This window comes from Corythoichthys intestinalis, chromosome 1, assembly GCF_030265065.1.
Source record: "Corythoichthys intestinalis isolate RoL2023-P3 chromosome 1, ASM3026506v1, whole genome shotgun sequence".
Taxonomy (NCBI): domain Eukaryota; kingdom Metazoa; phylum Chordata; class Actinopteri; order Syngnathiformes; family Syngnathidae; genus Corythoichthys; species Corythoichthys intestinalis.
Genome location: NC_080395.1, coordinates 46,356,316 through 46,372,162, shown reverse-complemented (window position 1 = coordinate 46,372,162; position 15,847 = coordinate 46,356,316). Strand labels below are relative to the sequence as shown.

At 40.7% G+C, this 15,847-nt stretch overlaps 1 protein-coding gene across 2 annotated transcripts in view; it reads right to left on the bottom strand.

Moving 5' to 3' along the window:
- Window positions 1-15,847, bottom strand: part of mrvi1 (murine retrovirus integration site 1 homolog) — a 29,582-nt gene that overhangs the window by 3,675 nt on the left and 10,060 nt on the right. For both annotated transcript variants that reach the window (XM_057834386.1, XM_057834394.1), the window contains 14 exons: window positions 14,969-15,000; window positions 14,815-14,856; window positions 14,231-14,632; window positions 14,054-14,132; window positions 10,886-11,003; window positions 10,766-10,796; window positions 9,805-9,945; window positions 7,032-7,163; window positions 6,504-6,657; window positions 6,341-6,390; window positions 6,128-6,262; window positions 4,450-4,514; window positions 3,726-3,848; window positions 16-147 (listed from right to left, as the gene is read on the bottom strand). In XM_057834386.1, coding sequence (XP_057690369.1) covers window positions 16-147; window positions 3,726-3,848; window positions 4,450-4,514; window positions 6,128-6,262; window positions 6,341-6,390; window positions 6,504-6,657; window positions 7,032-7,163; window positions 9,805-9,945; window positions 10,766-10,796; window positions 10,886-11,003; window positions 14,054-14,132; window positions 14,231-14,632; window positions 14,815-14,856; window positions 14,969-15,000 — 1,636 coding nt within the window. The remainder of the gene's footprint in view (window positions 1-15; window positions 148-3,725; window positions 3,849-4,449; window positions 4,515-6,127; window positions 6,263-6,340; window positions 6,391-6,503; window positions 6,658-7,031; window positions 7,164-9,804; window positions 9,946-10,765; window positions 10,797-10,885; window positions 11,004-14,053; window positions 14,133-14,230; window positions 14,633-14,814; window positions 14,857-14,968; window positions 15,001-15,847) is intronic.

Here is a 15,847-nt window from a genome sequence, read left to right as displayed (position 1 = left end):
CTGTTTGTGACCTACCGGTTTGCTTTGATCTTCTTTCCACTTTCTTCATCCCTTATTTTTGATTCCAGCAACTTGTCTGCAGCTTCTTTCTCCTTTTCATTCTTTTCCTCCTGGTTTGCTTTGTTTTGCTTCAGTCCTTCTTGGTAGCTACAATGAAGATGTAAGTCTATAGTATTAGCAAGTCTAAACAGCCCACAGTACTACAAGTACCACGCAAAAGGCTATTAAAAGAGCAGCTGAAGAGCTTTTCGGATTTTGGTGTAATTTTACGAATATAAACTTTGAACGAGTTCGTCAAAACAACCATGTAATTTTTAACGAGTAACTGCGAGGATAATTTGCGTTTTTTCAGGATTTGTGCACTCCGTTAATAGTCCCTTCCCAAACCCGGAAGTGTGACGTAAATTCCACAACGCAACTGAAGACTATTCACAACGAGCATAGCAGCAACAACGATATCAATGATATTCCCACCAAAAGTAACCATTCGTGATCGCTCTTTCTTGATGCTAAGATGCCAAAGGCTCCCAGGAAAGATGACCTACAACCAGGGGTGAAAGTGGCTAGAATTTCTTGCCGGAAGTCCCCGACCTGGAGGTTGCCTTGGAGCCAGAAATTGTATTCATTTATTAATTTTTTTCTTTCATTTTTTTGTGAGTGGGTGGGGGGCAAACCTCTTAAACTACTGAAATGCAAAGAAAACTGTTTTAGCACAGTTATTTCTATAACACATAAAAGAACTGATTTTCATTCAAAATTGTATTTTTTTAATGATTTGCAAAATAAGTTAACAAAAACAGCAATAACCTTGCCTGGCACTGCCAGACTGTTCTCCCTGTATTTTTCAAACACTGAGAGAAAAGTCTGGGAACCAGCCCATTAACGGCCTCTCGAGCAGGTACAAAATCAATCGACAAATCAGATTTGTTTATTTGCGTGACGTGTTCTTAACGAGCAACGTCACACTTGCGCGTCAAAAGTCGTCTCCACAGCAACACAGATGGTGAACAGGAGAGCCGAGAATATGTTCCAATCCATGGTAAAATCAGTTTTAAATTACCAAAAACACATCGAGACGAGTCATTGAAAACAGTCTGTCTCGCGCTAGCCATGTTGAATAAACTCCGCTCTCCTCGTATGTTTACTTTTGCGCGCAAGTCCCTCGTCCGGCCCTCGTCGTTTTACTAACGTCACGTCTGCCCGTCGCTGATTGGTCCACTCTGCTGTCTGTTTGCTGCGGCTTGCTCCGCCCTGGAAATTGTATCCGCTGAATGGTGGCCAGACTCAATAGCTGGAACAGCAGTGAGTCTGGTGTACCAGGCAAGTTAAACCTGATATAGAGTAGGTTAGCTGCTGGGGTTCAGTCGCCACAGATACAGTGGGGCAAATAAGTATTTAGTGCACCACCAATTGTGCAAGTTCTCCTACTTGAAAAGATAAGAGAGGCCTGTAATTGTCAACATGGGTAAACCTCAACCATGAGAGACAGAATGTGAAAAAAAAAACAGAACAACACATTGTTTATTTTTTTTCACACACTGTTGCTGATATTTTGGCCCATTCCTCCATGCAGATCTCCTCTAGAGCAGTGATGTTTTGGGGCTGTCGTCGGGCAACACCGACTTTCAACTCCCTCCACAGATTTTTCATGGGCTTGAGATCTGGAGACTGGCTAGGCCACTCCAGGACCTTAAAATGCTTCTTACGAAGCCACTCCTTTGTTGCCCTGGCTGTGTGTTTGGGATCATTGTCATGCTGAAAGACAGACCCAGCCACGTCTCATCTTCAAAGCCCTTGCTGATGGAAGGAGATTTTTACTCAAAATCTCTCGATACATGGCCCCATTCATTCTTTCCTTTACACAGATCAGTCGTCCTGGTCCCTTTGCAGAAAAACAGCCCCAAAGCATGATGTTTCCACCCGTATGCTTCACAGTGGGTATGGTGCAATTTTGTATTCTTTTTCTTCCAAACACGAGAACCTGTGTTTCTACCAAAAAGTTTACATTTTGGTTTCATCTAACCATAACACATTCTCCCAGTCCTCTTCTGGATCTTCCAAATGCTCTCTAGCGAACCGCAGACGGGCCTGGACGTGTACTTTCTTCAGCAGGGGGACACGTCTGGCAGTGCAGGATTTGAGTCCCTGGCAGCGCATTGTGTTACTGATACTAGCCTTTGTTACTTAGGTTCCAGCTCCCTGTAGGTCATTCACTAGGTCCCCCCGTGTGGTTCTGGGATTTTTGCTCACCGTTCTTATAATCATTTTGATGCCACGGGGTGAGGAGGGAGTTGAAAGTCTGTGTTGCCCAACGACAGCCCCAAAACATCACTGCTCTAGAGGAGATCTGCATGGAGGAATGGGCCAAAATATCAGCAACAGTGTGTGACAAGCTTGTGAAGAGTTACAGAAAATGTTTGACCTCCGTTATTGCCAACAAAGGGTACATAACAAAGTATTGAGATGAACTTTTGGTATTGACCATATACTTATTTTCCACCATGATTTGCAAATAAATTCTTTAAAAATTAAACAATGTGATTTTCTGTTTTTTTTTTTTCTTCCCAAATTCTGTCTCTCATGGTTGAGCTTTTGTTTATTTTTTGTTTATTTATTTATTTTCCCTTCAGGCATGACAAATTCCAACAAACATATAGCATTTATATGTGTTTACAATGAATTCAATCCGAAAAGAAAAGGGCTGACGGGAGAAGCCGAAGCTTATTGAAACTCGTCCCCAGTATACCATATAGGACGCAGAAAATATCGACGACCTTATTTGAGGAGAGCTATCTTATTCTTTCGATCAGTAAGCTTCATAAGTATCATTGGCTGTTTATTTTTTTTCGTGAAGCTAGCGGAAAGCGTTGTTGAATGAATTGCTGTTCCACTCTTATTCCCAATTCTTGTAACTTGTCAGTCACCTGTTTTTCCACCGTTGCGTAGTTTGGTTCATGGTCACCCTGAAGAACTTGCGAATATACGCGTGTTCTCACTTTGATACCGGTGATGAGGAGATTGTTTGCACGTCATTTTTTATCCAGATCCTCTGCCAAAGCTTCCAGTTTTTTGATACGATCATCTCTCTCTTTCATCATCTTTTTCAGTTGCTCGTTTTCAGCCCGCAGCAATTGGAATTCCTTCAAGATGTCTTGATTCTGCTTCAAGAGGTCCCGTTGACAATTACAGGCCTCTCTAATATGTTCACGTGGGAGAACTTGCACAATTAGTGGTTGACTAAATACTTATTTGCCCCACTGTATGTTGAATCCACCACTAGTTTTTTTAACCTACAAGCGTTCAAAAACTGTGAATATACATTTAAAGTATTATCGGTTATCGATATCGGTATCGGCTTTGAGGAGCAGGAAGTTATCGATATCGGTTTCAAAAAATGAATATCGTGCATCCGTATTAAATAGCAATTTCCTCAGTTGCTTAACATTGCCTACTTGAAGCTACTTTCTGGGTAGCAAGCACTGGTGAACACACTGGTGTGTGTTGCGTTCAGGTGCAACTCCAAAAGGGAGAACAATTATGTTTCCTGCTCGAGATTGTGCAGGATGCAAAAGGGGCGTTTAAATGAAGGACTATCCTGCATAAATCAGGACATATGAGTACCCCACATGTATGATATCGATAATTATTGTGTGTGATGAAAAGCCATCATGGCTGTTGTATTTAGTTATAATGAGAGGTGCAAGTGCATAGAGAGAAGACCTCACCCTTTATTGTATGCCTCTTCCTCAATCTTTGCCTTGAGCTCTGCCCTGATTTCCGCTCTGATCTCCTCCAAGTTGATGGCGGGTTTGGCTGACTCGCCTTCCTGCTCCGACACGCTCTTTCCACTGCATTGTTTCGCAAAGGAAAGCACAGTTAGGACTCACATGGCGGCAAATAGGAGGCAATCATTCCGAGAGTGCGTCCGTCACTATATAAACCTGATGAACTGCAAAGATGGCACAGATGAAGTAATGAAAGTACAAAGCACTTTGCAAATTTGGGCATGAACAAGTTGAACTGGGGTGTTTTTTTAAAAATTTTTTTGCTCATTTGGCAAACTACGCTTATAAAAAATTGTAGCAGTGTTTTTTTTTGTTGTTGTTGCTCTTCTCCGTCCCTGGCACAACATTCAGCTTTCTCTTTAACCAGGATACGACTGCAGCGCTGAGTCTGGACTTGGTCAAAACTCGTGTTTAGATTACGAGCCTGGAGAGCAACTTCAAGTGACGTTTGATGATATTATTCCATTCATTTCCACATTTCTCAAGCTTTGCCGCACTCGAACATCCTCTAGGTCACGCAAACAAGACAAAAGTTCCCACTGCGACATAAAATGCTTTTTCAGGCATTTTTTGTCCATTGTTTGGAAGACCGAATGGTGACCTCGGGACTCAACCCATTTTATGTGCACATACATCGTGCGTGTGTGCGTTCGTGTAAACCTACCACTCTGTTGTCGCTTGCTGTGTCGACTCTGGTGAGGAGTTTCCTTTCACATCACTCGCTTCACTCTGCCAGGACGGGAGTGGTCAAAAAAATGATTAAAACATCCTGTAATTTCACGTCAACACACTTTCCCATTTCTAGATGGTCAATTTAGATTTTGCTGAATCAAAACAAACAACAGAATTTCAAATGTTGGATTTCCAGGGAGGTGTGAAGAGCCTAAAGCGTAACAAAAGAGAATATGAATATTTGCGTGGGATTGCTTTGGTCTTCCTGTAGATTTTCAGTCACTTATTATTATTTTTGGGGTATTATCAGGGTCAAATGAATGAACTGTTATGAGCCTCTCCCTGTCAAAATGGATTGGATGTCTAATAGTGTCACTGTCACTGAAAGATGAGCATTCACAGCTTTAGAGTGTTACTTACCATAACCAGAATGTATTCATTTTAATTTACCGTAATTTTCCAATGATAAGACGCTACTTTTTCCCTTCATTTTGAATCCAGCGGCTTATTGTCCAGTGCGACTTATTTGTTGATTTATTTGGGTTAATAGGCAACACATGCCTCTTAGCATGGATTACAGCGCTACAGATGTAAATAACAATCAAAATTCAGGTTCTGTGGTAATTATTCATTCAGTTAGAATTCCAGTTGTTTCTTTAATTGCTTGTTATGCTATTTGGTAACAGTTTATTTGACAGTGGATTCATAAGACTGTCATAAGACGGTCATATTTATGACATGAAACTATCGTGGGCATTACTGAATGCTTATGACAAATGTCATTAAGTGTCATCTGGAAAATTATGTTACTAACTCCATTTATGTCCAGTTTGGATGGTTTACATCCACTCAAAAGTGAAATAATTTGCCGGCTAACACTAAATGAAATCAGTTATAAGCATTCATTAATGATCATGACAGTGTCATGTCATAGTTATGATTGTCTAATGACAGTATTATGGCGCCACTGTCAAAAAGTGTTACCAAATACCATAACTCGCAATTAATGAAACAACTGAAACAGTAACTAAATAAATAATTAGCACAGAAGATGAAATTTGATTGTTATTTACATCTGTAGCGCTGAATTGCATGCTAGGAGGCATGTTGGACAACAATAGTGTTGACAGCAGGTGGCACAAGAGGTTGACTGTCTCCCCGAGGGAGCAGTGATCGCCAAATAAAGCTTCTTGAAGCAATAAAGCTTTGCAGCCAATTGGTTTTCAAGGCTTCATGGTAGTTCATTTGGTCTTATGACAGTCGTATGATGCCGCTGTCAAAAAAACAACGTCACCGGTTAATATCTTTTGGTCTATATATCCCGTAATACAGTGAAGGCTGCGGGTTATAGTCCAATGTGGCATATTTATGAACAAAAGCCGTTTTCGTGTCACAGTTGGTGGGTGGTGGTTTATAGTCTGGTGCAATTACATAAATATATGGTAATATAAAACAAGACAATATTAATAATAAAATATATTAGTAATTGCTAATATTTACATTTTTTGAATCAGTAAAAATAATCACTTTAAGATCTTAAGTGTCAAAAAAATAGTTTTTTCAAATGACCAATGGTCAATTTTTGAATAGCTGTCCACTGTAAGGACCACTGTCCCTAAAATGATTAATATGCTTTTCATTTGATTGAACTCAGGAAAGACAAGACTCACCAAGGCAGGAAGAGCAGCACCAGGAGTGGAAGGTGACGGCGCAGTGGGGGTGGCAGCTGGCGGAGTCTGCCCTGGGATATTCAGTAGGTTAAACTTAGGCACCACGGCAACACTCACCCTGCGTCTGGGGAGCGCCTAAGTGATAGAGCATGTCACCTAATTAGTGTTAAATACATAAAAGTTTGAAAATATTGCACTGGCTTGCTCCCCAACCTTCCCGAGAGTGAGCGACATGGATCTTGAAGCTCGAGAGACTCCATCATCTTTTGAAAGAAATATACAGCATTAAATTGGGAAGCAGCATGAAAACTATGTTTTCGAACCCAATTGGTATAGACTGTCAAAATTGACAAATTTAAAATTTCTTTTGTCTTACCGCCAGTATCTACGGAACCTCCGTAACAGCGATTAGAGTTCTGATTAGCCAGCTTTTTAAACTCTGTCAACTCAGCGTGATCTTTCTCATAGGTCCTCTTGAGATTTTCAACATATTGCATCATGACCTCGGTAGCTTTGCTCATGCGTTTTTCCTGTGGCAAAAAAAAAAAAAAATAGGAGACTAGATGGACAATTCGTTTTTTACATGAAGATGAGAACAGATACAGACGCTGTTCCTGGATCAACAGTAGAGTCAGGGGTGGAACTTAGCAGGGTGCTGGGGTGCATACAAAAATCTCTGCCAGTACCTTGGCCGGTTGTCTGGAAGGGCCCACAATAAAATTTCCACTTGCACCCCCCCCCCCCCAAAAAAAAAAAACACACACACACACACTGCGAAAGTGTGAAGGCGACCGCGAATAATTGTTCACTTATTACCCACCATTGGACGATCCACTCAAGAGGTCCCGTTTATGCTCATTCACTATAGTCTGAGTATAGTCTACAAATGCTAATGTTAGTGTACCTGTCGAACTGCTCCAACTATCTCGGATCTGCTTGAGAGGCGAGTGGCCAGCCGATGCAATACTGCTAGCGTCTCAATGAGCCGCTGGTAGGCCTCACGCTGCTCTAGGTTTTGCCACTGTGGGGCAGTCATCTAAAAGAAAAAAACAAAAAAAACAAAATATGTAGATTTGAGGTAATTGAGTAAAAATTGTCTTCCAATACTTTTTAAGGGATTATATCTTCATTTTAACCGTGATGATTTACTAGAAACTAGACACATAGTCTTGGCAAGATTTTAATTTGTAAAAATGTGTTTAAATGTACGGAATTAAAAAGCAGATAATTATATACGGTGCATTGTAAGATTCTTAACCTGACAGGATAAATAAATTATAGTCCTAAGAAATAGTGACTTTGTAAAAAAATGCAAATAACGGCCCACTTTCTTTGCATCAATTCTGGTCCCAACAATCAGAATCGATGATCATGCCTGGCTTTCTAGTGCTACGCTTGCTAGTACATGTCGACAGAATGGCAGAACATTGACACAGCCACAACAAAATAGAAAGCGTAGCAATAGCATGCCAGCAAAATGCAAAAATGTGACATAAACTTCTGTTTGGTGGCATCTTTAGTGGGCAGGTCGGAGACATCTCAGAAAAGATGACTAATTAGTATCTACTTTCATTGTTAAAGCAGTAATGTGAAGTAAGGTTGGCCAACCATGTTTTTGAATAATATCAATGGCTAAACAGTTATAAGCATATTTTCATTATTTTTTTAACGCAACCCTTCCAGATTCTTTGTTTAACCCATAGCCCTTGACAACGAAAATGCTTTTCTTCGGTAATCTTCGGAAATCTTTGGAAATTACGTCACACCTACAAGTGCGAGGGAAGTCCGCCATAGAACAGTATTGTTTGTTGCATTGCTTCTCAGTAAGATGCCACGGCGGTGTGTGGCGATGTTTTGTCCTCACTCAAACGAAAAGTTGTATGAGTGGCCAAAGGATAGCAGGGCACGTAAATGGACATCTTTCGTTCGCACGAAGCGAATGAATTTCACGCCATCATCGAGTAGTGTTCTCTGCTGCAAACACTTCGAAGATGCCTGCTTCCTTAACCGATCTGCTTATGATCAAGGATTTGCCAAAAAGTAAGTGTGATTTTTGGATGGATGACTGATGACTTTGTCAAAGCAGAGCTGCCAACTGTTGTGGAATGAACAGGATAAGCTAACGACGTTAGCCGAAAGTTAACTCGTAGCAATCCCCCGATCATAGTTGTTGTTGCGTTCGCTAGGTTAAGCGTGTTTAAATTGTGCGTCATCTACAATCTTGTCCGAAAGGGTTAATCCACTGTCAATCGGGAAAGGGGTATGGATGTGCATATAAGCGGGTCTGCGTCGCGGTAATTCACGGTCATGTTGCAGTAAGAGACACACACCGCCGGTGAGTTTGTGCACATTTATTTGTATTTGTATTATGTATTTCCACCTTCATGCTTCAAGCATTGCATTGCATTTGTACGGTTCGGCGTTTCTTTCACGGTGATCGCTTGATAGCCTTCTAGTTTGTGTTTTACTGTACGAGAGCCGCTGACAGGTGACAACAACATGCGTGTTGCTTTTAATGTCTGGCAGCGAATCAGCGAGCGCGCGGGTCATGCAGTGAATCATTGGAAATGTAGTCTCGGGACAACACTAAAGTGGTGCTTTGTAATCTGTTCGCTTGTGTGAAAAAACTACATTTCCTCACGCCATTAGATGCCACTTCCTCCTGAGAGCCCCGAGCTGTGTTGTACTGTTAGCTCCATGTGTTAAAAAAGAAACAAAGTTGTCAGCACGTCGTGTGTTCGATACATTTGTAAACAAAAAGCTCATAACAAGACACTATGCACGAGCCGTTTAAGAGACACTGGAGTAGTAGGAGGCGAGGAGGAGATCAGCAAGAAGCAAAACTTCGCGGTCGAATGTGGCGGCAGTCTGCTATTATTTTGTTTTCTTATTGTTGCCACAATAAAGTGGAGAAAGCCATCAATGACTCATCTCCTCTCCCCCCAACGTTTTTATATTATTATTTTATATGCACGAGAGCTGCCGGATCTGCCAAAATGAACATGAAATCTGATTATTATTTTTTTTAACAATGTCATCAGATAGAGAAAAACATAAAATGATGTGCAAATGCCTGCATCTTCAAATCATGAAAATAATACCAGCTTATATCTTACCAATCTTGTAATCTCGATGGGTCTTGTATCCATTCCATGTCAGGTAGTCTAGGCACATTGTTTGCATCCTGATTAGCATCTGGCTAATACATGTTAGGTCCAACATAGAATTCCAACCTCCTCTTCTTCCTCCAACTCTTCAAAAACTTGGATCTCCTCCCTTGCGCTCAATCTATCGCTTATATCGCTGTTTGAATCATTGTTTGAAGGGCTTTGTATGGCGGCCGTATGTATGGAGCTGCCATCGCTGTTCCCGGTGTGGCGTATCACTTCCGGGTTTGTCCCCTTTCAGGCTTGAACTTTGGAAACGCGATTATTTTGTCAAATATACAACATATAAATTATTTTTTTCATTCTTTATTTGTTGGAAAATGTTTAATTACTTTAATTGTGACCCTATTTGGCATGTTATGAAATTACTTCACATTACTGCTTTAAGTCATTTGTCACATTTTTGATGGATTTTTGTCAGAGATGGTCTTCTGTTTTATTTCATAGCGCCTTTAACCATGTCCAGGAAAATGATTGATTGATTGATTGATTGATTTATTTACAACCAACCTTCAGCGCGCCTTTGAATTCTTCAAGTTCTTTTTGTGTATCTTCCTCAGTCAGGTTCCTCTCTCTCTCTGCCTGTTTGAGGCGTGTCTCCAGGGTGTAGTTATCATTACGAAAGGCCAGTGACAGCTGGACAAACGCATTCTAGGGGTAGGAAGTGACAGAACTGAAGTCAGAGGAGCACATTAAATTCCACATAAAGCACTGATGAGGCAGAAAACAAAGCAAATCTCACACGGTAAATAATTCTTTTGTTTACTTAGCACCAGAGTGCATTAAGTGTTAATGTTCACGTGCTTGGCAGTCAAGCAACCTTAGGGATTTGCTGTGATTTTGACATTTCACCCTGTACTGTAAAGCTAACAAAGCCAGGCTGCACATTTTCCAACACACAAAAGTCACAGTTAGGAGGAAACACATGACCTCCGACTGTTCTAATGCACTAACAGCCCAGGGGGGCCATGCAGAGGGGCCACTGCCTCAGCCAGACAACGTCACTCGTGTTTTGCATCCACGCCACAGGAAATCACCTTAGGTCTCTTTTGGCTGATCATGACCACAAAATGACTTTCCTGTTGACAAAAAAACTCTGCCACATCCAGGCAGCTGTGTTTGTGACTGTGTAATTAACTACTATGGTAACAAAATTGTTTTCTCTAAATTCTGGGAAATCTGCATTTCATGGTTCAATATGGACTACAGTGTATATGTACTGCAATTGCTCATTGAGCTTGTAAACACTTTGGCAGCCATTGACAGCAAAAGACGTCCAATGCAATTGACATGGAATGGATTATCGCCAATGGGCGTTTTCAATTTCAATTTCCTTTTTTACTAACTACCACAACGCATAGTCTGTGACCTGGGCTGGCAGTGAATGAGTTTATGTAGTAACAATAGGTGGAAATATCAACTCTGTTTTTCCTTTTGAATGAATTATGTTGAAAAACTTGAGTATACGAACCTCAACTTCTTTTTCAGTGAGAGGAGGGGGACTGGAATTAAATCAAAGAGATTACATAGGTAAATAGCGCAATTGCAGGTAAAAGTACATTTAAAATCACTATTGACCGGTGACACGCACCAGCCGGGAAGTCCACGATGAAGTTTGAGTTTTCGCAGCATGACGTCGGAGATGTGTGGCATGGCGTCCGACTTAGTCTCCTCGCTGCTCGGGGGTGAGTTTGGAGATGACGCAGGTGCTACATTCGGAAAGATGTTTTAATATTTGATCAATATCCTCGTTTATAAGGCTGAAGACATAAGGGCTGAGCAATCAAATAACTTTTTTTTCTATTAGCAAAGACCTAATTAAATAAAACTCCTCCCTTCACTCTGAAGCAATAGTAGAATAGTTTAGTAGTACTCAAGGGCGTGCGTTTAGTCTAAACATTGGTAGGGACGATATAACAGCATAACCTGCATGTACACTTTTTGCTGGGGATGGGACATTAAAAAGACCAAACAGATTGGGTGAACGGGGGTCAGTGCTATATTTCTCACAAATATGAACCCAAGTAATTGACAGGCTAAATGATCGATGCAAAACAAATCTGTATTGACTTATACTAACTTTCATGTGTATTGGTTCCGATGATACAACGCTCGAATCAAACCTTTGCTTTCAAAAACTACTAAAACATTTGTAAGTGCAAGTCCCTTTATTGAAAAAACGGAGAGCTATCCAATTATTGGTCCACTTCTGGGTGACACTGGAGCACCCCTAGGCTCAAACTAAAGTATTGTAACATAAAAGTGATATGGGAAAAAATTAATGAAAAAAAATCTGAGCTATCCAAAGACCAATCTACATTTGAGGCGTACTAGACTACCCCAAGACTCGACCCAAAGTACTCTCATGAAATTCTGATGTGGGATTTCATTTCATTTCACTTTTTTTTTTTTTTTTTTTTTTTTAATGTCAGTGTTCCCCTGAAGTGGACCCATTCTTGGATAGCTCCTCATTTGTTTGTTTTTTTAAATAAAGGGACTTGCACTCTGAAGCCACCTCGTTGCCTTACAGTGATGTCCATAATGCAAATAACGATCCAAATGAGGGATGGCTAGCTTGACTTTGTTCCTTGTGGAGGCTGGCCAGACCGCAGTAGTTTTGCAGGTTAGCAAGTCCACACAGTTTAATGTTAGACTAACTCTCGATGCAGGTTGGACTTTCGGTAGCAATGTTAGTGGTGGTAAATCTAGTGGCGTTTCCCCCACCTCCACAACATTGATGTCTTTTTACATTACTTCCTTACTCCTGCTGGCTGAAAAAAACTTCCAATATCCCTCCGCTTTGAAGGGGAGATATCCCTTAAGGGATATTAGAAGTAGGCATGTTGTCAACATGGTCAAATCATCAACCAATCAAACGTGTGTTTGAGGGGGGAGAAATGGACTGGAATATTCACCAAGTGAAAACAGATAAATGTAAGTCTGGACATAATTAAAATAATTCACACAATAATGGTAGGGTCTATTCTATCCTTACAACATATGGGAAGACAATCTACATTTATTATGTTACTGAACTAATTATATAATGCAAATTAGTTTGCTTAAAAGTTGGTGGGAACAATTTGAGCATCCTAAAAAGTTGGTAGTGTTATGTCCCTAGCATCCCTATGCAAACCTAAGCCCTTGGTAGTACTGTATAAATTACCTCCATGTGAAGGATGGATGCCCAACGAATCTAAATATACAAATCAAGAAATTCTCAGAACTATGGTAACGAAGAATGTAATGTTGAAACACAGAAAATGACAGACTCCTAGGTGCTGATATTTTGGAATTAATGTGATGTATAATTAATGTAAGTCAGATACGTCCAAGTTCTTTTGTAGGTAATGTAATGTTCTGACTGTCAGCCAGGATATCAAAATGCCAGAGAAGGCTGCGGGGCTCTTGAATCTTGAGCTGCAAGGCAAATTAAAATGGCAAACAAAGTTCCTTTTTTGGAGCGATAAGGCTTTTCTCAAATGATGTATTGAATGCCAGAGTGGCTGTGGGGGGGCAGCCTAAACCATTTCATCCGAGCCGGCCCAACTTCAATGGGAGAAAAATCAGCGTAAGCGACCAAGAAATCAACCTACTGTACTTATAGTTTATACTTACTGTATACTGTTTACATATATAATATTACAAGTTCTTATATACCAATGACAAATATTCAGATGTTTGTTAATGTTAGGGGAACTGTTAGTGCACAGCACATAAACACTGATAGACTCGAACACTGGTATGAAGAAGAAAAAAAATCAAACAAGAACACATGACTTAAAGCTATTTTAACTCTTGCGGTGTTACCTTCCCCCCTCTTTCCATTTCAGACACAGAAATCGAATGCGTTTTAATAAAAAAAAAAAAAAAAATTTCCAACCCATTTGCCTGCTGCCTTTTTTTGCTTCTAATATTCTGTTCTTCGTAGAGCCAAAAGCCGAACACTGTGGCATAGTGACAGTGCCTTCTCCTTTTCTTTGTCATGTTTTGGAGTAATGTCATTGTATGAAATGATTATATGTTGCACGACTCGCACACCCTTGGAGCAGCAGATAGTCACACCAAATGAAAAATATGGCAAGATGGACTAATCTACAGCAAGATGAGTAGAACAAAATACACAACATTCTCTTTTTCATATATTGTTTTTGTTCGAGCAAAATCAGTCTATACGGGACTACAGAAGTGACAACATCAACGTAAACAACATTGCCACCGCAATAACCTTGGAAAGTCACAAGCGATGACGGACCATCTATAATACTCGCCTTTGATTTGCGAAAACACTTCTGGCATTTAATGGCTACTCAAAGCAATTTTGCCTATTTCCTGGAAATATTGACCTTTATTGACATTTTTCTCTACAGTATGGGATATTCGCATTTGATTCAATGGGTAATATAATAACGGCATTGATAAATTAACTGTGGCCTGTGTGAAAGTTATTAAACAAGATTATTTCCACTGAGATGCATATAATAAAGGTGTTGCCGGTCCCTTTAATGTGTGGCCGTGCATAGGGTCCGTCAATGTAGAAATTCACTTATTTCTGCACTACATCAAATATTTTATTCGTCCACAGGTGCCCCGTTTGTTGAAACAATCACATCATCTGCTAAGGAAACCTGAAAAGAACATCAGATTGGCAAAGGAAAAACACCATTATCCTCATCGTCAGATTTTCCCAGAGATTCAGGAAGTGCACGCCCTACTTTTGGGCCTTACATGAGCAAAAAGGGCAAACAAAGACAGTCACCTTTTTCCTGTTCAGCAGCTTCACTCAAGTCTGGTAACTTGGATTTGACTGTGGTTTGGTTACGCATCAGCTTGTGCTCCTGTGAACACATCACACAGATGTGGAAAGACACTCAAACGTAGTGTATTTAAATGTAAATGAGCGAAGGAATAAAGTAGATGTAGAGCAGTGTTTTACCTCTCTGAATTTGGACAGTTTGGGTGCAGGGATTTCTTTGAGCCCCGAAGTTTTTAAAATACCATCCCGGGCTTTGTCCGAGCTTGTGTCCTCTGCTCCATTTCTAGAGTTAATGCCCCCGATGGCATCCCAGGAGACAGCCCTCATTAGTGGTGGAAAGGCACCAATTGTTTTTATTTCAGCAGTGCATGGGGCCTGTTGCGTCGGGGGTCGAGGGACGGGCTTGGCAACCCCAGTAGCCGGCGCCTGGTTGGAAATTCGTCCTCCATCGTCACTTTTATTTGTTCCTTGGGGACTTTTGGGTTCACAGTTCTCTTTTGGAATGGCAAAACGGGGTGTTAGTGTCCCAGAGGACACTTTCCTCTTCTCTGCGGGCTTCCAATCCACTGCTAGTCTGCTGCCCTACGCGAGGCCGTGACACTTAAGTTAGCACATTCAGTGTCATTTACCACGAGAACAGAAAAGAGTAGGGTACTATGACAGGGCAAGGTGAGCGCAACGTTTTAAGACACTCTCATTGTAAAGTGCCAAAACATTTGAAAAATGTAAAAAAAGAAATGAAACGAATAAATGTGTTGTCTGACCTCCACATCCTTTTGGCCCCTCACCGAGGCCACGTCCAGATGCTACAGGAGAGGGCGACACAGACAATGACTTTAAAAAAAAAATTCAATGTGCCTTCTGACACTTACAGTACATAAAAGTACAGCTTTAGAGGTAAAGATAGGAAAGTTTTACCTGACTGATCATCTGTTGACTGTGTGTCTCTTCTGGAACGCAAACAAATGGGACATTACATCGATCATAATATAAATCGTGGCGTCTATAATTCTGCTCTCGTGTGCTCCCACCTCCAGTTAGGATTTTGCCGTTTAATTTTTTTTTTTTTTTTAAATGCCCTCCTGTTCAAAAATTTTCTTTCCCCAGAAAATATAGATTTTAAGCTTTCTAATGATGTATCACACATGCATACAGGACAATTTTGAAATTTGGCCAAATAGGGGTCTCAGAGCGGAACTTTAAGTCACCTGAGTGTTTTCCGCCATACACACACATATATATATATATATACAGTGGGGCAAATACGTATTTAGTCTACCACCAATTGTGCAAGTTCTCTTACTTGAAAAGATTAGAGAGGCCTGTCATTGTCAACATGGGTAAACCTCAACCATGAGAGACAGAGTGTGGGAAAAAAAACCAGAAAATCACATTGTTTGATTTTTAAAGAATTTATTTCCAAATTACAGTGGAAAATACGTAAGTATTTGGTCACCTACAAACAAGCTAGATTTCTGTCTGTCAAAGGGGTCTAACTTCTTCTAATGAGGTCTAACGAGGCTCCACTCGTTTCCTGTATTAATGGCAGCTGTTTTAACTCATTATCGGTATAAAAGACACCTGTCCACAATCTCAGTCAGTCACACTCCAAACTCCACTATGGCCAAGACCAAAGAGCTGTTGAAGGACACCAGAGACAAAATATTAGACCTGCACCAGGCTGGGAAGACTGAATCTGCAATAGGTAAAACGCTTGGTGTAAAGAAATCAACTGTGGGAGCAATTATTAGAAAATGGAAGACATACAAGACCACTGATAATCTCCTTCGATCTGGG